This window comes from Chiloscyllium punctatum, chromosome 15 (assembly GCF_047496795.1).
Source record: "Chiloscyllium punctatum isolate Juve2018m chromosome 15, sChiPun1.3, whole genome shotgun sequence".
In the NCBI taxonomy this organism is placed as follows: Eukaryota; Metazoa; Chordata; class Chondrichthyes; order Orectolobiformes; family Hemiscylliidae; genus Chiloscyllium; species Chiloscyllium punctatum.
In genome coordinates, this window is record NC_092753.1 from 26,812,423 (window position 1) to 26,836,092 (window position 23,670).

General features: G+C 45.6%; 1 protein-coding gene across 1 annotated transcript in view; it reads right to left on the reverse strand.

Annotated features, from left to right (window-relative positions):
* ppef1 (protein phosphatase, EF-hand calcium binding domain 1) overlaps nt 1-23,670 on the reverse strand; it is a 78,933-nt gene that overhangs the window by 21,025 nt on the left and 34,238 nt on the right. The window contains exons 6-11 of the mRNA XM_072584825.1: nt 20,287-20,462; nt 17,897-18,011; nt 14,098-14,144; nt 11,413-11,579; nt 8,868-8,904; nt 6,194-6,343 (exon numbers count right to left, since the gene is read on the reverse strand). Of these exons, the coding sequence (XP_072440926.1) occupies nt 6,194-6,343; nt 8,868-8,904; nt 11,413-11,579; nt 14,098-14,144; nt 17,897-18,011; nt 20,287-20,462 (692 nt within the window). The remainder of the gene's footprint in view (nt 1-6,193; nt 6,344-8,867; nt 8,905-11,412; nt 11,580-14,097; nt 14,145-17,896; nt 18,012-20,286; nt 20,463-23,670) is intronic.

Below are 23,670 nucleotides of genomic sequence, written 5' to 3' on the forward strand. Positions count from 1 at the left end.
GTCTGCTTTCACAGTACTGGGATTCAGTGATTCTAGAGGGACAGGAATTTGTTAGACCTCAGTTGGAGTATTGAGTATCGTTCTGAATGCCCTCATTGTGGGAAATGCATTGGAGAAAGTGCATAAGCGACTCACAAGCATTTTTCTAGGAGTGACCAAGTGTTTGGATACAGGTAGGGCAGTTGATGATGTTTATATGGATTTCGGCAAAGCCTTTGACAAGGTCCAACATGGGCAACTGGTAAAGAAGGTAGAATCTTATAGGAAATAGTGAGGACTGCGCATGCTGGACAGACAGAGTGGATAAAGAGTGAAGTTGGAAAAAGCACAGCAGGTAAAGCAGATTCAAGAGGAGAAAGGGAATCCACATTTCAGGTTGGAATCTTTCATCAGGGCTTTTGCCAGCTCCACTATTTATCCACTCAGAATCTCATTGGATCTAGTAGAACTTGGCAAGTTGGCTCCAAACCTGGCTAAGTGACAGTAGATGGAGGGCAGTGGTAGAAAGCTGTTTGCGTGACTGGAGGCTAGTCAGAGAGTCAGAGAGATGTACAGCACGGAACCAGACTCTTAGAATACTGCATACAGTTCTGGTCACCACATTACCAAAAGGAGGTGGATGCTTTGGAGAGGGTGCAGAGGAGGTTCACCAGGATGTTCCCTGATATGGAAGGCACTAGCTATGAATGGAGGTTGAATAGATTAGGATTATTTTCATTAGAAAGACGAAGGTTGAGGGGAGACCTGATTGAGGTCTACAAAATCATGAGAGGTGTAGACGGGGTGGATAGCAAGAAGCTTTTTTCACAGAGTGGGGGATTCAATTACTAGGGGTCACGAGTTCAAGGTGAGAGGGAAAAAGTTTAAGGGAGATATATATAGAAAGTTCTTTACGCAGAGGGTGGTGGGTGCCTGAAATGTGTTCCCAGCGGAGATGGTAGGGGCGGGAACGATAGCGTCATTTAAGATGTATCTAGATAGATACATGAATGGGCAGGGAGCAGAGGGATACAGATCCTTAGAAAATAGGCAGCAGGTTTAGATACAGGATCTGGATTGGTGCAGGCTTGGAGGGCCAAAGGGCCTGTTCTTGTTCTGGAAGGTTCTTTGTTCTTTGACACAAAGAGTCTGCAAAGGTCTCAAATAGGATGAACAATCACAAAGATTGGCAGGTGAATTATAATGTGAAAAATGTGAACTGGTCCAGTTCAGCAAGATGAGTCGAAAAAGTAGCATATTATCAGATCTGACATGATCTCATTGAAATGTGACACCATTAGGCTGTAAGACCTTGACGAATAGGAACAGGAGCAGGCCATTCGGCCCCTCAAGCCTGCTCTGCCATTCTTTAGAATCATGCTGATCCAACATTGGTCACATCACTTGACTGCCCTTTCCCCATAACCCTCGATACCCCTACTGATCAAAAGTCTATCCCAGCCTTAAATATACACTATGTCTCTGCCCCCACAGCACTCTGTGGCAAAGAGTTCCAAAGACACTCAACCCCCTGAGCGAAGAAATTCCTCCTCATCTCAGTCTCAGAAAAACTCAATGGGCTGAAGGGCCTCTTCTGTAAGATTCTACAATCATATAGTGGTTCCCAGAATGTGAGAATAGATTGAAGAAATGGGCATGTGCTCCTTGGAGTGAAGAAGGCTGAGAGGAGATTCGGTTGAAGTTTTCAAAATCTGCATTTTGGGAAAGTAAATCTTAGCAGGACTTAAAACTTAATGGTAAGGTCCTAGGGAGTGTTGCTGAACAGAGAGACCTTGGAGTGCAGGTTTATAGCTCCTTGAAAGTGGAGTCGCAGGTAGATAGGATAGTGAAGAAGGCATCTGGTATGCTTTCCTTTATTAGTCATAGTATTGAGTACAGGAGTTTGGGAGGTCATTTTGCGGCTGTACAGGACATTGGTTAGGCCACTGTTGGAATATTGCATGCAATTCTGGTCTCCTTGCTGTCAGAAAGAAGTTGTGAAACTTGAAAGGGTTCAGAAAAGATTTACAAGGATGTTGCCAGGGTTGGAGGATTTGAGCTATAGGGAGAGACTGAACAGGCTGGGGGTGTTTTCCCTGGAGCGTCGGAGGCTGAGAGGTGACCTTATAGAGGTTTACAAAATTATGAGGGGCATGGATAGGGTAAATAGGCAAAGTCTTTTCCCTGGGGTCAGGGAATCCAGAATTAGAGGGCATAGGTTTAGGGTGAGAGGGGAAAGATATAAAAGAGACCTCAGGGGCAATATTTTCACATAGAGCATGGCACGTGTATGAACTGAGCTGCCAGAGGAAGTGATGGAGGATGGTACAATTTCAATATTTAAGAGGCATTTGGATGGTTATATGAATAGGAAGGGTTTAGAGCGATATGGGCCGGGTGCTGGCAGGTGGGACTAGATTAGGTTGGGATATCATGGATGGGTTGGACCGAAGGGTCTGTTTCCATGAACACTATGGGCAGTTTAGCATGGCCAATTCACCCTGACCTGCATATCTTTGGACTGAGAGAGGAAACTGGAGCACCCGGAGGAAACCCACGCAGACATGGGGAGAATGTGCAAACTCCACACAGACTGTCACTCGAGGCTGGAATTGAACCCAGGTCGTTGACACTGTGAGGCAGCAGTGCTAACCACCTTGCCTGGCAGCCTGGGCTCAAATCACACCTGTTCCAGAGGTGTGTGATAATATCTCTAAACAGGTTGATTTGAAAATAAGTTAATACAGAACTTTTAGACTGTAGGATCAGATGGGAGGGTACGGACCCAAGTCTTTGAACATGGGAGGATAGGTAGAAAAAGCTGTTAACTAGTTGGACAACTGAGTGAGGAGAAAATGCCTAGCAGATAATGTGGATAAATGTGAGGTTACCTACTTAGTAGCAGGAACAGGAAGTTGGATAATTTCCTAAAAGAAGATAGCTTGGGCAAAGGGAAGGAGCAAAGTGATCTGGGTGTCCGTGTGCACCAGGACAGTAAGCATGTAGGCAGTGAAGAAGGTAAGTGGTATGTTGGCCTTCATAGGGAGAGATTTCAAGTCCAGTAGCATGGCTATCTTGCTGCAACTGTACAGGATCTCGATGAGGCCATACCTGGAGTATTGTTTGCAGTTTTGGTCTCCTCACCTGAGGAAGGATCTTCTGCTAATGGAAATAGTGCAACAAAGGTTTACCAGACTGATTCATAGAGTCGTACAACATAGAAACAGGCCTTTTGGCCCACCATATTTATACTGACCAACAAACACCAAACTACACTTAATTTCCTTGCATGTGGTCCACATCTCTGGCATTTAAGTACTCGCCCACATGCTGGAGTACCATCCTATTCCTGGGATGGCAAGACCGACGTTTGAAAAGAGACTGGATTCGTTAGAAGTTTAGAAGAATGAGAGGCATCCCTTCGAAACCTATAAAAAAATCTAATGGGACTAGACAGGACAAATGCTGGAAGAATGTTCTTAATGTGATGGGGAAACTATTGGAAGCAATTTGTCTACATTTGAAGAATTAATCTACATTTGAAGAAGCAGTGATTAATCTAGAACAGACAGTATGGTTTTGTTAAAGTGAGGTCATATCTGAAGAGCTCATGGGATGCAAGGAAATGTGGTGAGTTGGATCACAATTGACTGAGTGGTGGGAGGCAGAAGGTAACTGTTAAGGGATGTTTTTGTGACTATGTCCTGAGGAGTTCTGCAGGGATCATTGCTGGGGTCCTTGCTGTTGTGGTCAATATAAATGATTTAGACGAGTATAGGAGGGTTGATCAGTAAGTTTGCTGAATATATAAAAAATGGTGGGGTGGTAGATGGTGAGGAGGATAGTCTTCGATTACGGGAGGATATAGATGGGCTGGTCAGATGGGCTAAACAGTGTCAAATGGAAGTCAATCTGGATAAATGTGAGGTGATGCATTTGGCGAGGGAATACAAGGTGAGGGAATACACGATGAACAGTAGGACCCTCAGCAGCACGGAGGATTAGGGAGACCTTGATGTGCAAATACCCAGTCCCTTAAGTTATGAGGAGAAGTGGATAGAGTGGTTGAGAAGGTATATGGTATACTTGCCTTTCTTACCTGAGGCATAGAGTTTCAGAGCTGGGAGGTTATGCTGAAATTATATAAAATGCTGGTTAGGCCACAGTTAGAGTATTATGTTCAGCTCTGGAATCCACATTATAGGAGGGATGCAATAGCAATGGAGAGAGTGCAGAGGAGATTGACCAGGATGTTGCCTGGGCTGGAGAGTTTCAGTTGCGAAGAGAGATTGGACAGACTGGGGTCATTCTCCTTAAAGCAGAGGAGACTGAGAAGAGATGTGATTGAGATATGTAAAATGATGATGGACAGACAGAAAGCATAGATTTAAGGTAAGGTTTAGAGGCAACGTGAGAAAAATCTTTTTCACCCAGAGGATGGTGGGAATCCATAAGCCTGGGCAGTGAAGAAATATGTAGATGTGTACTTGTGATGCCAAGGCATACAAGGCTCTGGGCCAAGTGCAGGAAAATGGAATTAGGATAGTTTGGTTGTTTCTGAATGGCACGGACATGTTGGTCTAACGGGCCTTGTTCTGTGCTGTTGATTTGTACGACTCTATGACTCAATGAATGGGGAGCCAAGCAACAAAGGTCATAGTCTCAGGATGTAGAGAGAATTGTAAGGGATAGGATTTATGAACATCTGGATAGGAATAATGTGATCAAGGATAGTCAGCATGGTTTTGTGAAGGGCAGGTCGTGCCTCACAAACCTTATTGAATTCTTTGAGAAGGTGACTAAGGAGGTGGACAAGGGTAAAGCGGTAGATATGGTGTATATGGATTTTAGTAAGGTGTTTGATAAGGTTCCCCATGGTAGGCTACTGCAAAAAATACGGAGGTATAGCATTGAGGGTGAGTTGGAGGTTTGGATTAGGAATTGGCTGGCTAGAAGAAGACAGAGGGTAGTAGTTGATGGTAAAGGTTCATCTTGGAGTGCAGTTACTAGCGGTGTTCCGCAAGGATCTGTTTTGGGACCATTGCTGTTTGTCATTTTTATAAATGACCTGGAGGAGGGGCTAGAAGGTTGGGTGAGCAAGTTTGCGGATGATACAAAAGTCGGTGGAGTTGTTGACAGTGAGGAAGGATGTGTCAGGTTACAGCAGGATATAGATAAGCTGCAGAGCTGGGCAGAAAGTTGGCAAATGGAGTTCAATGTGGGTAAGTGTGAGGTGATTCACTTTGGTATGAGTAACAAAAAGATGGGATACTGGGCTAATGGTCGGATACTTGGTAGTGTGGATGAGCAGAGGGATCTTGGTGTCCATGTACACAAGTCACTGAAAGTTGCCACCCAGGTAAATAGTGCGGTGAAGAAGGCATATGGCATACTGGCTTTTATTGGTAGAGGAATTGAGTTCCGGACTCCTGAGGTCATGTTGCAGTTGTATAAGACTCTGGTGCGGCCGCATTTGGAGTATTGTGTGCAGTTTTGGTCGCCATACTATAGGAAGGATGTGGAGGCACTGGAACGGGTGCAGAGCAGGTTTACCAGGATGTTGCCTGGTATGGTAGGAAGATCGTATGAGGAAAGGCTGAGGCACTTGGGGCTGTTTTCATTGGAGAAAAGAAGGTTTAGGGGTGACTTGATAGAGGTGTACAAGATGATTAGGGGGTTAGATAGGGTTGACCATGAGAACCTTTTTCCACGTGTGGAGTCAGCTATTACGAGGGGGCATAGCTTTAAATTAAGGGGTGGTAGGTATAGGACAGATGTTAGGGGTAGATTCTTTACTCAGCGAGTCGTGAGTTCATGGAATGCCCTGCCAGTAGCAGTGGGGGACTCTCCCTCTTTATGGGCATTTAAACAGGCATTGGATAGGCATATGGAGGATAGTGGGCTAGTGTAGGTTAGGTGGGCTTGGATCGGCGCAACATCGAGGGCCAAAGGGCCTGTACTGCACTGTATTTTTCTATGTTCTATGTTCTATGTCGGATTGGCCATTTCAGACTGAGATGAGGAGAAATGTCTTCACCCAGAGAGTGGTGAGCCTGTGGAATTCTCTGCTACAGAAAGCTGTCGAGGCTGAACCATTGAATGCTTTTAAGAATGAGTTAGATATAGTTGGTGAATATTCTGAAGCAAGTTACGCACTTGTTACAACATTGCACTGTCTGTGACACACACAGTCTTGTTGGGACATGGGCCTTACCCTGTGTCTGTCTATTGACCCCAGTAAATCCAGATCAGTTGTGTCTGATATGCCTCCATGGACAACCAGCACCTTCGAGTCAATTATTGTTGCCAACGGCAACCAACTGAACACATCTTGCACAAGGTGGAGAATTATTTTCCCGTACATCTGCAAATAGAAACAACACAAGCTTTGATCAACACGCTGAAATATGTTCAATTTTATTCCTATAAAACAGCAATCACCCCATGGCCTGAAGCTGAGACCTCTCTCAGATACTGGGGAGGTGATGGTCTTGTAGTATTATCACTGGACTGTTAATCCAGAGACCCAGGGAATGTTCTGGGGACCTGGGTTCAAATCCTCAGACATTTAATAAAAATCTCTGGTTAAGAGTCTAATGATGACCATGAATCCATAATTGATTGCTGCGGAAAAGCCCAACTAGCTCACAGATGATATTTCGAGAATCAAACTACCGTCCTCACCTGTTCTGGCCCACATGTGACTCCAGACCCACAGCAATGTGGTGACTCTTAACCACCCTCAGGGATGGGCATTCAGTGATGCCCTCATCCTGTGAATGAATTTTGAAAAAATGCAACCACATATAAAAGTTAGGCAGAGGGTATCAGTAATGGATAGAGCATGGCCGGGGACAACATTCAGAGACAAAATCCCCTCAGTCACAGCAGTTCCAATTTTGTGTCTTTTTCCTGTAGCCCTGCATACCATTTCTATCCAAACAGCCATTCAATGCCTCTCTTGAATGCCTCAATAGGACGTGCCTACACCACATTTCCAGGCAGTGTGTTGTATTCCATGGTCTAAACCATTGTCAGTTCAGATCTCTGAGATATTAACTATTTCACAGGCTTAAATCATTTCTGCTAGACTGTTTGATTCTCCTGAACTGGAAAATTGAACCTTCTGCTCTGAGATCAAAACTAAAATAGTGCCTCTCTCCTTTACTTCCCCATTGTCTGTGGTAAACACCACAATAAAAAAAAACACTTTATTAATTAACCACAAGCATGCAGTCAGTCACTTCATCAAAGTCAGACACTTGGTTAGAATCTACGTCTTCAATCACTGTTGCAAATAATCTCACCTTGGAAATGAAGATATTTTCACAGAACTGAAAGGTATCCAGATTCTGATAAGGAGAGGTCTGCAGCAGAGATGCAGTAACTAACAGATGTGACAGTGTTGCAACAGCTTACTGGATTCATGAATGATTTTGCAACGTTCTTGTCTAACTTTCAGACCACGAACCTCCGTGCAAACTCACTGCTTCAGGACATGTGCTGGTTTTGGGCACAGAACAAGAAGCTGCTTTCACTTGAGTCAAGCATCTGAGTTAGCTCAGTTGGCTGGATGGCTGAATTGCAATAGAGAGTGTGACAAACAATGTGATGTCAATTCCTGCTTGCTCATATTGGGCAGTAGGTTGAGTTTAGGAGTTGGGAGGTCATGCTGCAGCTGTAGGAAATTGGTGAGGCCACCTTTAGAATACTGCATACAATTCTGGTCTCCCTGCTGTAGGAAGAATATTGTGAAACTTCAGAGTGTGCAGAAAAGATTTACAAAGATGTTGCCGGGACTGGAGGGTTTTGAGCTATGGGGAAAGACTGAATAAGCTGGGGCTATTTTCTCTGGAGTCTCGGGTGCTGAGGGGTGACCTCATAGAGGTTTATAAAATCATGAGAGACATGGATAGGGTAAATATTATCGAGGAGTCCAAAACTAGATGGCATATGTTTAGGGTAAGAGGGGAAAGATATAAAAGAGACCTAAGGGAAAACTTTTTCACGCAGAGGGTGGTACGTGGATGGAATGCGCTGCCAGAGGAAGTGGTGGAGGCTGGTACAATTACAACATTTAAAAGGCATCGGGATGGGTATATGAATAGGAAGGGTTTGGAAGGATATGAGCCAAATGCAGGCAAATGGGACTCAATTAATTTCGGATATCTGGACAGCACGGATAAGTTGGACCAAAGGGTCTCTTTCCATTCTGTATGACTCTGTGACTCTCCTTCTCCTTCTAACCTTTCCCCTTACCTGAGGCATGGTGACTGTTAGATTAAACCACCACCAGTTGTCACTCCCGCTCTCTCTTTCTCTTTCTCTTTGTCTCTCTCTCTCTCTCTAATGAGAGAGCAGGGCTATGGTGAGTTCACTTTTAGAGGTCAGGAGGTGCCTTGTCTTATCTAAAATTCAGAGCCAATGCAGTATTGCTCAGGGCTGATACGCAAGGGAGGGAGAAACTAGTCCCAGTTGTGAAAGGTCAAGAGTGAAAGAGCACAAATTTGAGAATGTTGACATCATTGTCGAAGCCAGCATTCTGAATTGCTCTTGGGAGGTGCTGAGCTGCCTTCCTGAACTGCTGAAGTCTTTGTGGTTATAGGGACACCCACAATTCTGTTAGGCAGCAAGTTCCAGGATTTCGACCTAGCGACAGTGAAGTCACGGCAATATATTTCCAAATCAGGATGGGGAATGGCTTGGAGGGGAACTTGCAGGCAGTGGTGCCCCCATGTTTCTGCTGCCATTCTAGATGGAAGTGGTTGTGGGTTTGGAAGGTGCTGTCTGAGGATCTTTGATGAGTTTCTGCAGTGTGCCATGTAGTTGGTACTGAGCATTGGCAGTGGAGGGAGTTTTTAATTCAAATAAAAATGAAAACTCCTTACCTTGTACTTTTGCATAACTTCCTTTGTAAAACCGTATCTGGAATGGTTTAAAATAAACAGGTAATTTGTACCAGGTAGTCAGGAAGGCAATAATCTCTGTGTGTGAGACAGCAAAAGTTGATACCAACAGAGACAATCTGTTCTCACTCAAACACATTGAATAACAAATGGTTTCGCTGCACAAATACACAGTAATTCAGAAGTCTCTTTTACAAAAATGTTGCAACATATCCCACCAACAAATGTATCATGCTTCACCTTCATATCATTTATCAAACTTGGAGTTAATTTTAAAACATCTGAATATCTCAATGAGTAAGTGGAAGTACGCTGTTTTGAATGGTGGGTGAAAGGAGACCATGTTTGGCTTTACCCTATGCAGAGCTGCTAGGTCAGTTAATGTTGAGCACTGTAGGCATTTCCAGCACTTAAGGAGGCCACTTGGCCCATTGCAACTGCACTTGCCCTCTCCAGAGGCTGCCTTTCACATTGTCCATTAAATATTCCCATTCTAGTATTATCCAATTGGCTTCATTAAGTTGCTACTGGGTGCTACTTTCACTGAATCTTCAGGCAGTGCTGTCCAGATGGTAACAGTGTTCTCCATATCATAAACTCCCACCTCTCACTTCCTCCTTCACCAAGTATCCCTCCTCATGAGTCACAGGAAGCTGATCTTCCTTCTTTACCAGTTGAACGCCCATAATGGATCTCTGCACGAACGCTCACAACCTGCTTGGTTGAGGAGACATTCCACTTGTGAGCATCCACCTATTCCAAACAATGTGCTCTTCCTCCCTCTGTCATCCAGACAGCACTCCGCTGCACCACCTCCATTCGCTGTTCCACTACTCTAAACTAGCCCCCCACCGCCCAACGCAATAAAGACAAAGTTCCCCCTTGTCCTTACCTACCACCAACCAGTGTCCGCATCCAATGCATCATCCTTAAACGCCAACTCCAAATAGACCCCACCACCAAGGACATCTCCCCCTCCCTACCCCTCTCTGCCTTCCGCAAGGACTGTTCTCTTTGACAGTCCTTGGCTTGACCCACTCTAGCCCCCTCCCCCAAACCCCTAGGTACCTTCCCCTGCAACCAGAAAAGAAGCAAAACTTGTCAGGACACCACCCCCTTCACCTCCATCCAAGGCCCCGAACAATCCCTCCAGGTGAGACAGAGGTTCACCTGTCTCTCTTCCAACCGAGGTTACTGCATCAGGTGTTCCCAGTGTAGCCTTTACATCGGGAGGATCGAATGTAAATTTAGGGACAGTTCACCGAGCATCGCAGCTGGGCCTGCAGGGGCTGACTGGACCTCCGAGTCACCGTCCATTTCAATTCCCCTTTCCAACATGACCATCCTTGGCCTCCTCCATTGCCACAAGGAACAACACCATAAACTGAAGGAGCAACACCTCACCTTCCATCTAGGCAACCTACAGCCTAGAGAACTCAATGTTGAGTTCTCCAATTTCAAACAACCTCCATTCTTATCTCCCGACTGTCTTCCCAGCCCTTCCCACTCCCTTCCACTGTTCCCTGCCACCTACCAGATTCATTCGTCCTATTGATAAACCAGGCTGTACCCTCTTCATCTATCCCCACTTCACCACCCTGCCCCACCTCCACCAAATGACCTGCTTCCACACTGCAGGGATTCTATGATTCTGTGTGTGTCCCGAATCCTGAGCTCCCTGCAATGTGTGGAGATGGAGACAGTGTGCAGAGAGTGAGGAGGGGATGTGAGGAGGTGGAGGGGAGCAATGGAAGTGTTGTGGGGGAGTGGGATCAGGGGTTGTAGGGGGAGCACATCAGAGTCTGTAGTGGGGATGAGGGGCAGGAGCAGTGGAGGGAATTGGGAGAGGGCAGTGAAGCAGGGGAGAAACTGGGGAGGGATGAAGGCCTGGGGGCAGAGGTGTAGGGGAGAGAATGGGACAAGAGGCAAAGGAGAGGGTGGGAATCTGAAGGAGGAGTGGGAAGTGGACAGGAGGTGGGCAAGGTGGCAATCTATGGGAGGGGAGAGGGAAGGGAAGGAGGGCGAAAGGCGGGGAGATGTTGGAAATTGGGACATGTATTTCGGGGAAGGAAGCAGGGAGAGGCGGACTGGGATGAATCAGGACAGTGTCGCACAGTGTTTCCTGTCACTGTTTTCTTTGTGGTCTCTTTAACAACAGACAGCAAGTTACACCCAAGTCGCCTCAGTCAGTCAGTCAGTCAGTCGGTTGGTCAGTCAATCAGTTGATTGGTCGGTCAGTCAGTTGATCGGTTGGTCAGTCGGTCAGTCGATCAGTCAATAAGTCAGTTGATTGGTCAGTCAGGAGCCTCAGTTCCTGGTTCCCATCATGGTTGGGCAGAGTTAAAAATCAGCCCAGAGTGTGATTCTGTTTCTTATTCGTTCAATCAGAATGAACAGAGTCATCTCCTGAAATCAATTCACCCAAAGTGAATAGGCTGTTAAATAGGCTGTTAAATCAATAGGCTGTTAAACTCTAAGCATAGAGCCAGAACATCATGGTCAAATTCTCAAAGACTGAGAGGTTCACCTCAGGTTCACAATGTGGTCCTCATGATTCCCTCGGTTTAAGTGCATGTCGTTTGGGTACACCAAGAGGAATGCAAACAGGATCATGATCACCTCCAGGGAGTTCTTCCCCCTGTCCACAAAGTCCCCATTAAACACGTACGGTTTCTCTGGGGAGGGGAGACCATTCTGTGGGACAAAGAGAGAGATGGGTTAAATGGGTTAGGTCCCCCACGTGGAATGTTGGGCAAGGCACAAGGGGACAAGGGGCCTCATTTGTGCCTTCCTCCCAACATGGTCAGAATTGATCCAGTCCTGCTGCAGTGTAAACTAAACAAAGCAGCCACGTTGTGCACAGCAAGATCCCACAATGGGACAAACGATTGGCCTGACCAATTCCAGGGCTGAGGGATACATGTTGGTCAGAGCACAGGCCGGTCCTCCGATCATCCTCAGACGATGCTGTGGGCTTTGCTACATCTACCTTAGTTCATCGCCTCCTCTGAACCTAGCCCTGCCCTATAGATCTGAGGAGAAGTGCAGGCTCCAATCCTTGCATGGTGTTGTGTAGGCCAGACTTTCCTCAGCTAATTTTTACATTAATGGGTGACAAGATACACACAATGATCGATGTCAGTTAAATTATCATTCTGTCACCTCCAGTTATGACTCCACCTCAGTTAGAAAGTGACAGTGTTCCCCAACCTAAATAAAGACGGCATTGGTCAATGATGTCTTTCAGCAGGGCATGACAGGAGTCTGCAGAGATCTGTGACAAGACCCAGGAAGGAACTGGTTGCTTTCATAGTCAAGGCCCATGGTACCTTTTGACTGAAAATGGCAGAACACAGGCAGCACATAGAGACAGAGAGATGTACAGCATGGAAACAGACTCTTCAGTCCAACTTGTCTGTGCCAACCTGGTATCCCAATTTGACATATTTCTATTTGCCAGCATTTGACTCATATCCCGCTGAACCTTTCCTATTCATGTACCACCCAAATGCCTTTTAAATGCTGTAATTGCACCAGCCTCCATTGCTTCGTCTGGCAGCTCATTTCATACACGTACCACCCTCTGTGTGAAAAAGTTGCCCCTAAGGTCCCTTTCAAATCTTTCCCCTCTCACCCTAAACCTATGCCCTCTAGTTCTGGAGTTCCCCACCCCAAGGAAAATACCTTGTCTATTTATCCTATCCATGCCCCTCATGAGTTTACAAGGTTACCTCTCAGCCTCCGATGCTCCAGGGAAAACAGCCCCAGCCTGTTCAGCCTCTCCCTACAGCTCAAATCCTTCATCCCTGGCAACATCCTTGTAAATCTTTTTTGAACCCTTTCAAGTTTCATAATATCCATCTGATAGGAAGGAGACCAGAACTGCATGCAATATTCTAACAGTGGCCTCACTAAAGTCTTGTACAGCCACCACATGACCTCCCACACTCCCACATGACTCAATGTTCTGACGAATAAAGGAAAGCATACCAAACGCCTTCTTCACTAACCAATCTACCAGCGACTCCACTTTCAAAGAACTATGAACCTGCACACCAAGGTCTCTTCATTCAGCAACACTCTCCAGGACCTTACCATTAAGTGAATAGGTCCTGCCCTGATTTGATTAGATTTCCTACAGTATGGAAACAGGCCCTTCAGCCCAAGTCCACACCGACCCTCCAAAGAGGGTCCGACCCATTCCTCTACCCTATTGTTTACCCCTGACTAATGCACTTAACACTATGGGCAATTTAGCGTGACCAGTTCATCTGACCTGCACATCTTTCGACTGTGGGAGGAAACCAGAGCACTCGGAGGAAACCCATGCAGACGCAGGGAAAATGTCCAAACTCCACACAGACAGTCACCCGAGACAGGATTTGAACCTGGGTCACTGGTGCTGAAAGGTAGCGATGCTAACAACTGAGCCGCCATGCTGCTCCAAAATTTGCTATTCCAAAATTCAGCACTACACATTTATCTAAATTAAACTCCATCTTGCCGCTCCTCGGCCCATTGGCCCAGCTGATCAAAATCCTATCATACTGTGAGGTAACCTTTGTTACTGTCCACACTTACTAACTATACCTTCTATGCTCACATTGAAGTCACTTATATAAATGATGAAAAGCAGTGGACCCAGCACCGATTTTTGTGGCATTCTACTGGTCATAGGTCTCCAGACTGAAAAACAACCCTCCACCACCATCCTCTGTCTTCTACCTTCAAGCCAGTTCTGTATCCAAATGGTGAGTTTTCCCTGTTATAACCGTGCAAACCAGTCTACCAAGAGGAACCTTGTCAAACGCCTTACTGAAGTCCATATAGATCACGTTCACCACTCTGCATTCATCACTCCTCTTCATTACTTCTTCAAAAAACTCAATTCAGTTAGTGAGACATGATTTCTCATGCACAAAGCCAAGTTGACTATCCCTAATCAATCTTGCCTTTCCAAATACATGTAAATCCTGTCCCTCAGGATTCTCTCCAACTATTTGCCCACCACTGTGATGGATGCCAGTACGGTTACAATGTTTAAAAGACATTTGGATGAGTACATGACCAGGAAAGGTTTGGAGGGATATGGGCTAGGAGGAGGCATGTGGGACTAGTTTAGTTTGGGATTATGAGTCAGCGTGGACTGGTGGATGACTCTATGACCCATTTTAAAAGAGTGACAAATGATGTCACTCAAGAGTGAACATACCTTGTAGAATATTAGCATCAGGTCATCGAGTTTTCCATGTAAATCTCCTGAAAGACACGATGAAAAGGTACAATTAAAGAGAAAGAGAATACATCAGGTCCAGTTTTGATGCCAGCTGGAAAGCATCATTTTCTCAGCAAGTGCAGTCAAAACATTGATCAACTAATGATACAGACCGAAGACTGAAATAAAAACAGGAATGTACGAGAATTCCTCAGCAGCCTGTGCAGAGAGAGAGAGAAAAATAAAAGTTAACATTGCAGATCAATGGGTTTTAATCAGAAGGGACATAGCTAGGCGTCCTTTCCCAGTGTCTCCAAATAATTACAACATTCAGATTTTTTCATGTCTTAAGCTCCATTGTGATGAAGAGTTCTTCTGTTTTCAGAAAACACTTTTCTTGCCCCTTCGTGCTCCTTTTGAGCACCTGCTGAATTGTCAATGAGGAGGATGGGCTTGTATCCTGACTACTGCATTGCTGTACTCCTACAGAGAGTGTCTGAGCAAGCACACAGCCACCACAGCTGGCAGGGTACCAGCCATCACACAGCCATCACAGTGTACAGCTCCTGACATAGCCAAAGATAGAATCACAGAATCATTACAGTGCAGCAGGGCCATTCAGCCCATCATTACTGGACTGGTTCTATTAGCTGGTGCCTCTCTCCTACCTTTTCCACAGAGCCCTGCATACCATTTGTATCCATATATCTATCCAATGCCCCCTTGAAAGCCTCAACCGAACGCATCCACCACCACATTTCCAGGTAGTGCGTACGATACCCTAAATGATCATTGTGTAAAAAAGATTTTTCTCACACATGACCATGACTCATAGGTGCAGAAGTAGGCCATTCAGCCCATCAAGTTTGCTCCACTTTCAATGATGAAGGACTCCGGCCCAAAACGTCTCCTCGGATTCTCCCGCTCCTCGGATACTGCCTGACCTGCTGTGCTTTTCCAGCAACACACTCTCAACTCTGATCCTCCAGCATCTGCGGACCTCACTGTCTCCACCTTCAATGAAGTCATGGCTAATCTAATCATCCTCAACTTCACTTCCCTACCTTTTCCCCTTCATCCTTGATTTCCTTACTGATTAAAAAATCTCTCTATCTCAGCCCTGAATATTTTCAAAGAGTCAGCCTCAACAGCCACCTGCAGTAAAGTATTCCACAAATTTACACTCCCCTAAGAGCAGAAACTCCTCCCTCATCTCTGTGTGACTGCTTATTCTGAGGTGATGCCCTCTGGTCCAAGGCCCGAAACAACATTGTAAATCTACTCTGTCAGGTCCAAGATTGCCTCTCATTCTTCTATATTGCAATGTCTTCATGTCAGTCTACTCATTCACTCCCCGTTAGACATTACCTTTGTTTTATTTCTACATCACTTTAAATCTATACCCTCTTGTTCTTTTTTCCAATACAAGGGGATCAGTTTCCCCTGACCTACCCTGCTCAAGATTTTGCAAACCTCTATCAACTCTCCTCTCGGCTTTCTTCTCTCCATGGAGAACAGCCCCAACCTCTTCAGTCTATCCTCATCACTGACATTTCTCATTCTGGAATCATTCTTGCAAATCACTTCTGCATTCGCTCTCCAATGTATTCACAACTTTCCTATAATGGACCCCAGAACTGTACACAATACTCCAGCTGAGGTCTAACAAGTGGCTTGTACAAGTTCAACCTAACCTGCCTGCTCTTGTCCCTCTATTCTCCTATTAATACAGCCAAATTTTGAGAAGATTAGTAGCCCAGGTTGAGGTTCTGGATGTAGGTTTGCTCGCTGAGCTAGAAGGTTCGTCTTCACACGTTTCGTCACTCTACTAGGTAACATCATCATTGAGCCTCCAGATTAAGCACTGATGGTATGGTCCACTTTTTATTTGTGTGTTTAGGTTTTCTTGGGTTGGTGATGCCATTCCTATGATGATTTCATTTCCTGCGGTTAAGTCATTTCCTGTTCTTTTTCTCAGAGGGTGGTAAGTGGGATCCAAGTCAATGTGTTTGTCGATAGAATTCTGGTTGGAATATCATGCTTCTAGGAATTCTCGTGCATGTCTCTGTTTGGCTTGTCCATGGATGGATGTGTTGTCCCAGTTGAAGTGATGTCTTTCCTCATCTGTATGTAAGGATACTAGTGAGAGAGGGTCATGCCGTTTTGTGGCTAGTTGGTGTTCATGTATCCTGGTGGCTAGTTTTCTGCCTGTTTGTCCAGTATAGTGTTTGTTACACTTGTTGCAAGGTATTTTGTAAATGACATTAGTTTTGCTTGTTGTCTGATTAGGGGCTTTCAAGTTCATTAGCTGCTGTTTTAATGTGTTGGTGGGTTTGTGGGTTACCATGATGCCAAGAGGTCTAAGTAGTCTGGCAGTCATTTCCGAGATGTCTTTGATGTAGGGGAGAGTGGCTAGGGTTTCTGGCCATGTTTTGTCTGCTTGGTTGGGTTTGTTGCTGAGAAATAGATGGACTGTGTTCATTGGGTACTCGTTCTTTTTGAATACACTGTGCAGGTGATTTTTCTCTGCTTTTCGTAGTTTCTCTGTGCTGCAGGGCGTAGTGGCTCATTGAAACAATGTTCTAATGCAGCTTCATTTGTGGGTGTTGAGATGATTGCTTCTGTAGTTCAGTATTTGGTCCGTATGTGTTGTTTTCCTGTAGACGCTGGTTTGAGGTTCCCCATTTGCTGTTCGCTTTACTGTGACATCTAGGAATGGCAGTTTGTTGTTGTTTCCCCCCACTTTAGTGAATTTGATGCCAGTGACAGTATTATTGATGGTCTTGAAGATTCCTCTAGTTTGTTTTGTTACAGCCAAGGACACTGTAAGCTTTATGCACTGCTCTCTCCACCTGTCCTGGCACCTTCAGTGATCTGAGCACATATACAGAGGAACCTCGATTATTGTCACGCATTTGATTATCTGAATTTCAGATTATCCGGCAAGATCGCAAGGTTGGCTAAACTCTGTTATCTGGCATTCCATTATCCGGAATTCAATTAACCGAACTAAATACTCCCCGCCCGTGTCCTTCAGGTAATCGAGATTCCTCTGTACACCTAACTCTCTCTGCTCCTATGCCCCATTAGAATTGCATCCCCTATGTTATATTGTCTTCCAGTGTTCTTCTGAATAAAGTGCATCACATCACACTTTACTGTATTGAGCATCATCTGCCACTTATCCGCCCACTCCACCAATTTGTCAATGACCTTAGGGAGTTCCACACTATCCTCCTCACACCTTACAATGCTTCCAAGTTTTGTGTCTGCTGCTGCTGATTTGTACAAAACAGAAATGATTACTCATCTGTTTTTCTGATCCTTGTGCACAATGCTCTTTAGCTTCACATTTAATTGTTTGAACTCAACCCTCTCGAGATGGTTCTTCTGACAGCGTGGTGCTAGCAAACTGTCTCCTTTTCAAGTACTGCTTCAGCTGAGGAAGGAGCAGTGCTCTGAAAGCTTGTGATTTCAAATAAACCCATGGGACTATAACGCACACCATGTGACTTCTGACTTTGTGCACCCCAGTCCAACACTGGCACCTCCACATCATTTCAAATACCTGAACAAACCACTTCTGCTATCAATGGGACAAGTGGTCACGAACCTTATTTCTTTGCGTTTGATGCTGTTGAAAATGAGGGATAATTTGAAAGTCCGCAATAGACCTAATATCACTCTCACACAAAAAAACCCTGCATCAGGTGACAAGCTTGACAATAAAAAAAATTGAATTATCATTACACTGGCACGTTGAGGGAACAACTATGTAACAACGGGAATCTCTTACCGCAGACGGTTATCTCCTTGGAGTAACATGTGGAAATGTGGGTGATGTTGGGCCTCTGTTTCAGGCTCTTTCTGGTTTCATGCAGGAGCTGGAGCACGTAGCGGCCGTGAAGTTGCTAAAACATCAAAGGATGTGGACCTTATTAAACTTTTGAACAATTCTGTAAAGATTTATTACGCTGCAGCTCTCTCTCTCTCTCTCTCTCTCTCTCTCTGGAAATACGCATTAAACCCTCTTCGCCTCAGGCGATAGTGAAGGCTGGGACTGTATGTAAGACAAAGATGGAGAGATTCCTGTTTGGAGAGGAGTCAAGGGTATTCAGGTCAGATGTGGAATGAAACAGGTGTTAGCCATGATTTTATTGAACAGTGAGCAGGATCGAGGGACTGATTGGTCTATTTCTGCTCCTGGTTGTGCATTTGTATTTTCCATGGTGACATTCCTAAATCGGTGGAATGGCACCCTGTGTACCCGTTTGTCAATATGCAAGAGTTTAGAATGCTGACCCCGACTACAAGATGTGCAGAAAATGACTTGACCGCATCCTTACCAATCTGCCAGCTGCAGATGCATCTGTCCAAGACAGTACCGGTAAGAGTGACCACTGCACAGTCCTTGTGGACACAAGGTCCCACCTTCACATTGAGGAAGTGGGGGGGTGCGCATGGTGGCTCAGTGGTTAGCACTGCTGCCTCACAGCACCAGGGATTGGGTCCGATTCCAGCCTCGGGTGACTGTCTGTGTGGAGTTTGCACATTCTCCCCGTGTCTGCATGAGTTTCCTCCGGGTGCTCCGGTTTCCTCCCACAGTCCAAAGATGTGCAGGTCAGGTGAATTAGTCATGCTAAATTGCCCTTCATGTTAGTTGCATTACTCAGGGGTAAATATAGGGTAGGGGAATGGGTCTGGGTGGGTTACTCTTCAGAGGGTCAGTGAGGACTTGTTGGGCTGAAGGGCCTGTTTCTATACTGTAGCAAATCGAATCAAATCTGTTACGTGGCAATGTCACCGTGCTGAATGAGACAGACTTCAAACCGATCCAGCAGCTTAAGACTGGGCATCCATGAGGTGCTATGGGCCATCAACAGCAGCAGAATTGTTCTCCAGCTCAATCTACAACCCCATGGCCTGGCATATCCCCCACTCAGCCATTACCATCAAACCAGGGGATCAACCCTGGTTCAATGGAGAGGGCAGGAGGGCACGCCAGGAGCAGCATCAGCCATACCTAAAAATGAGGTGTCAATCTAGTGAAGCTACCAAACAGGACTACTTGCGTGCCAAATGGCATAAACAGAAAGCGATAAACAGAACTAAGCGATCCCACAACCCATGCATCAGATCTCAGATCTGTAGTCTTGACACAGTCAGTTGTCAATGGTGGATGGGGGGATGGGGGAAATGAAACAACTCACTGAAGGAGGTGCCACTTTGTCAGTCTAGGCATAAACATCAGCAAAGCTATGGAAGCGGGTCATCGATAGTTTGTTCAATGATTGACAGAGCCTGGAGCCTGGCTTTTACAGAGTGGTGACCTCCCTTGGAGATGAGCATGCTTTCCCCATTTAGGTTACGTGCTTGCTTAGTCATTCATGTCTCTACCTGGACCAGTATTTATTGCCCAAGCCTCAATGCCCTTGGGAAGATGGTGGCAATGTGATATAGGGACACCCTTAATGAGGCTCCATTATGGCTGGATGCAGCTGAATGGCTTAGTATTCGCTTCCAGAGGGTAGTTCAGAATCATTGCTGTGAGTCTGAGTTCCCAGGCCATGTAAGGATCCGCCAGCAGATTTTCCTTCCCTAAAGAGGATTGAAACCAAGTGGGATTTTTTTGAATCCCCACAGCATGGAAATAGGCCATCCTGGCTCTCCAAAGAGTTTCTCACCCAAACCCAACCACCCACAGCCAAGCCACCTAGCCTGCACACCCCTGGACACTATGTCCACCATTTACCATGGCCAATCCACCTAACCTGCACATCTTTGTGAGCACGGAAGAAAACCCACGCAGACACAGGGGGAATCTGCTAACTCCACACAGACTGTCGCCCAAGGCTGGGATTGAATCTGGGTCCCTGGTGCTGTGAGGCAGCAGTGCTGATCACTGAGCCACCGTGATCACTTCATGGTGGCCATTAGATTTTATTTCCAGTTATTCAGTGAATGAAGTCATTGTTGTGGAGAGATTTGAAGTCAGGTCCTGCAAAGAATTAGCCTGGAACTCTGGGTCACTTGCACCTCCCCCTGGTGCTGGAGGGGCTGATGTCCAGTCTGATATCGACTATGTCCTGATAGGCCCCAAATGTGTGTCATGTGTGCCATGGTGACAGTGTCAAGGGCCTTGGGGTTTCTTACTCTCTGTCCGGGTAAAGATACACAGCGACTCACTTGCTGTTGCTTGAATGCTTTGAGCAATGCGTTGGCATCTGCAGCTGTCAGAGGGAAGGAGAGTCGAGGGCCTGTGTAAGAATCAGGAACATTGATGCTTTCGTATCCCAGCTCCTGCTCAGTGTCTGGATTGTCGCCTGTGTGTCCTGAAGAGGTCAACAGATGGGAAAGCCAGTCTGCAGAAGAAAAACAATCTGATGGGATTGGTTAACAAGAGATGAGTTAGCAGTGAAGAAGCCGATAGGTAAGAGCTCTTTTAGACATGAGGATTTGCACCGTGTATCGAGCAAGTTTCTGAATTGGACATGCACTTGGGAGCAAGATTGTTCAGCAATGGTTGCACTTTGCACAGGGGATTATGGCAATCTCTCAGTGAAACAGAGTCATAGAGTTATATAGCACTGAAACAGATCCTTTGGCCTAAATCATCCATGTTGACCAGTTTTTCTTGACTGAACTGGTCACACTTGTCTGCATTTGCCCATATCTCTCCAAACCCTTCCAATCCATGTACCTGTCCAAATGTCTCTTAAATGTTGTCATTGTACCTGCCTCCACCATTTCCTCTGGCAACTCGTTCCATGTACACTCTGTCTGAAAAGGTTGCCAATTAAGCCGCTTTTAGATCTTTCCCCTCTCACCTTAAGGCTATGCCCTCCAGTTTTGAACTCTCCTCCCCTGGAGAACAGACTTTTGCTGTTCACCCTAACCATGTCCCTCATGATTTTATAAATTTCCATTAAAGACACCCCTCAGCCTCCGATGCTCCAGGAAAAACAGCCCTAGCCTATCCAAGATGGGGCCGAATGGCATCTCAGAGACATCTGTATTGGGTTATTGAGGCCAGGCACCTCTGCTTCTGACCAACCTTCCCCAACATGCATGACCAGCATGGGCAGAGGCTCCGATGCCAGCAAGACTGATCACCCCTCTCCCTACCAACCCCCTTCTTCTCCCCTCCCCACCTTCCAACAGAGACACCGTCCTGCACCAGCCCCGCTCTCTTTGGGCCCAGAGCCTGATGGAAACCCTGACCAGCTCCAGGGCAATCTTTCAGTCAGGGGGAGCCGTAGCCATGAGGGCAGCATTCAGACGTGGAAAACATTCTCAATTCCCACCTCTGCCAGTGGACAGAAGATGCCACCCTCTATCACAGCCTAGCCTGCACCGTACACTAACTACAGGAGCTACTCCTCACTAAGACTGTCTGCTTAATGATTGTCACTTAGTCTAAATACCAAAGTACAGCGGGGAGGCGATGGTCTAGGGCTATATCGTGGGACTGTTAACCCAGCGAATGTTCTGGGGACTGGAGTTCAAATCCCATCATGACAGATGGTGTAATTTAAATTCAACAAACATCTGGAATTATTGGCAATGAATCCACCTGACTCGCTAATGTCCTTTCAGGAAGGAAACTGCCATCCTTACCAAGTCCAGCCTACATGTGTCTCCAGACCCACAGCAACATGATTGACTCTTAAATACCTGATGGTACCTTAAATAAGTGCTGGCTTAGCCAGAGATGGCCTCATCCCATGAATGTATAAATGAAAAAAAATGCCAAGCTAGGATTCTGGGTAATCCAAGATGGAGAATGGGAAAACTTTCTGGCTGTAACAGCTGTTCCTTTTTTGAGGTATTTTAGGTGTTGGAGGTGATTCCCTCAAATTCCAGGAGCAGCAATTACTGTTTTATTTGCATTGTTTTGGAACTTTAGAGGAAAAAAAGTAAAAACAACAATAGTTGTAAAAGGAAGAGGAACAGACAAAGGAAGCACATAGTGAGGTCAGAGCAGGAGAGAGAGAGAGAGAAAGAAACCCACATTGCTAACTGACACAGCAGTGAATCTGTGCAGTTACTGCCTTTGCTGTTTGAATTCATGTATCACTGGACATTGGAGTGCGTCTGGGAAAATGAACAAACAGTGAAATTCATAAGTAATCTTGGAGGAACCTGTTTGGGAGAGGTCACACAGAAACAGATAGGTGGATGTTTTACATGTATGGAATGAGCTACCAGAGGAAGTGGTGGAGGCTAGTACAATTATAACATTTAAAAGGCTGGGTATATGAATAGGACGAGTTTGGAGGGATATGGGCTGGGTGCTGGCAGGATGGACTAGGTTGGGTTGGGATATCTGCTCGGCATGGATGAGTTGCACTGAAGGGTCTGTTTCCGTGCTGTATATCTCTATTACTCTATGACTGTATGACTCTATAAGTCAGTGTAGGAACATAGAAAATGGGTCTTTCAACCCCTCTAGTTAGATCATGGTTGGTCACCTCGCCCAACCCTATTTTCCAACACAATCCCCATATCCATTGATGCCTTTAATATATGGACATCCATTGATCTCTATCTTGAATGTGCTCAATGACTGAGCCTCTGGAGTAGGGAAGTTCCAAAGCTTTATCCATGTCAGAGTGAAGAGGTTGCTCCTCGGAATCTGACATGGCTTGGTTTTTATTGTGGGACTGTGGTTGCAGAGCCCTCCATAACTGATATATGTCACAGCCATCAGTCCCCAGTCCCTTCAGGAAGGTGTAGGAACAGAAGAAGGTCATACAGCCCATCGATTCTGCACCACCATTCAATGAGATCATGGTTGATCTGATAATCCTCAATTCCAGTTTTCAGCTGTTTTCCTCCAACACTTGATTTCTTTACTGATTAAAAATCTATCTATGTCACCGTTAAATATAATTAATGACCCAGCCTTGACAGCCCTGTGTGGTCAAGAATTCTACAGATTCACTAACCTCTGAAAGATGAAATTCCTCTTCATCTCTGCCTTAACACTCCCTGCTTCTGAAATTGTATCCCCTGGTCCTAGACTCTCCCACAAGGATAATCGATCTCTCCACATCAACCCTGTCAAGTTCCCTGAGAATCCTTACATCAGAAACAAAAACAGAAACTGCTGGAAAAGCTCAGCAGGTCTGGCAGCATCGGTGGAGAGAAATCAGAGTTAACATTTCCAGTCCAGTGACCCTTCTGGACCTGAAATGTTAATTGTGATTTCTCTGCACAGATGCTGCCAGATCTGCTGAGCTTTTCCAGCAGTTTCTGTTTTTGTTTCTGTTTTAAAGCATCCACGGTTCTTTTTGTTTTTAATCTCCTAAGAACCTTGTATGTTTCAATAATGTCACCTCTCATTCTTCTACAGGCCCAACCTACTCAACTTCTGCTCATAAGGCAGTCCCTCCATACCCGGGATTGGTCCAATGAACCTTTTCCAGACTGCTTCCAAAGCCAGCGTATCTTTCCTTAGATAACAGGATCAAGACTAGTTCAGCATTCAGATGTGGTCTAACTAGTGCCTTATATAATGTATTAAAACCTCACTACTTTTAATTCTGCATTCCTTTTAGGCCAATATAG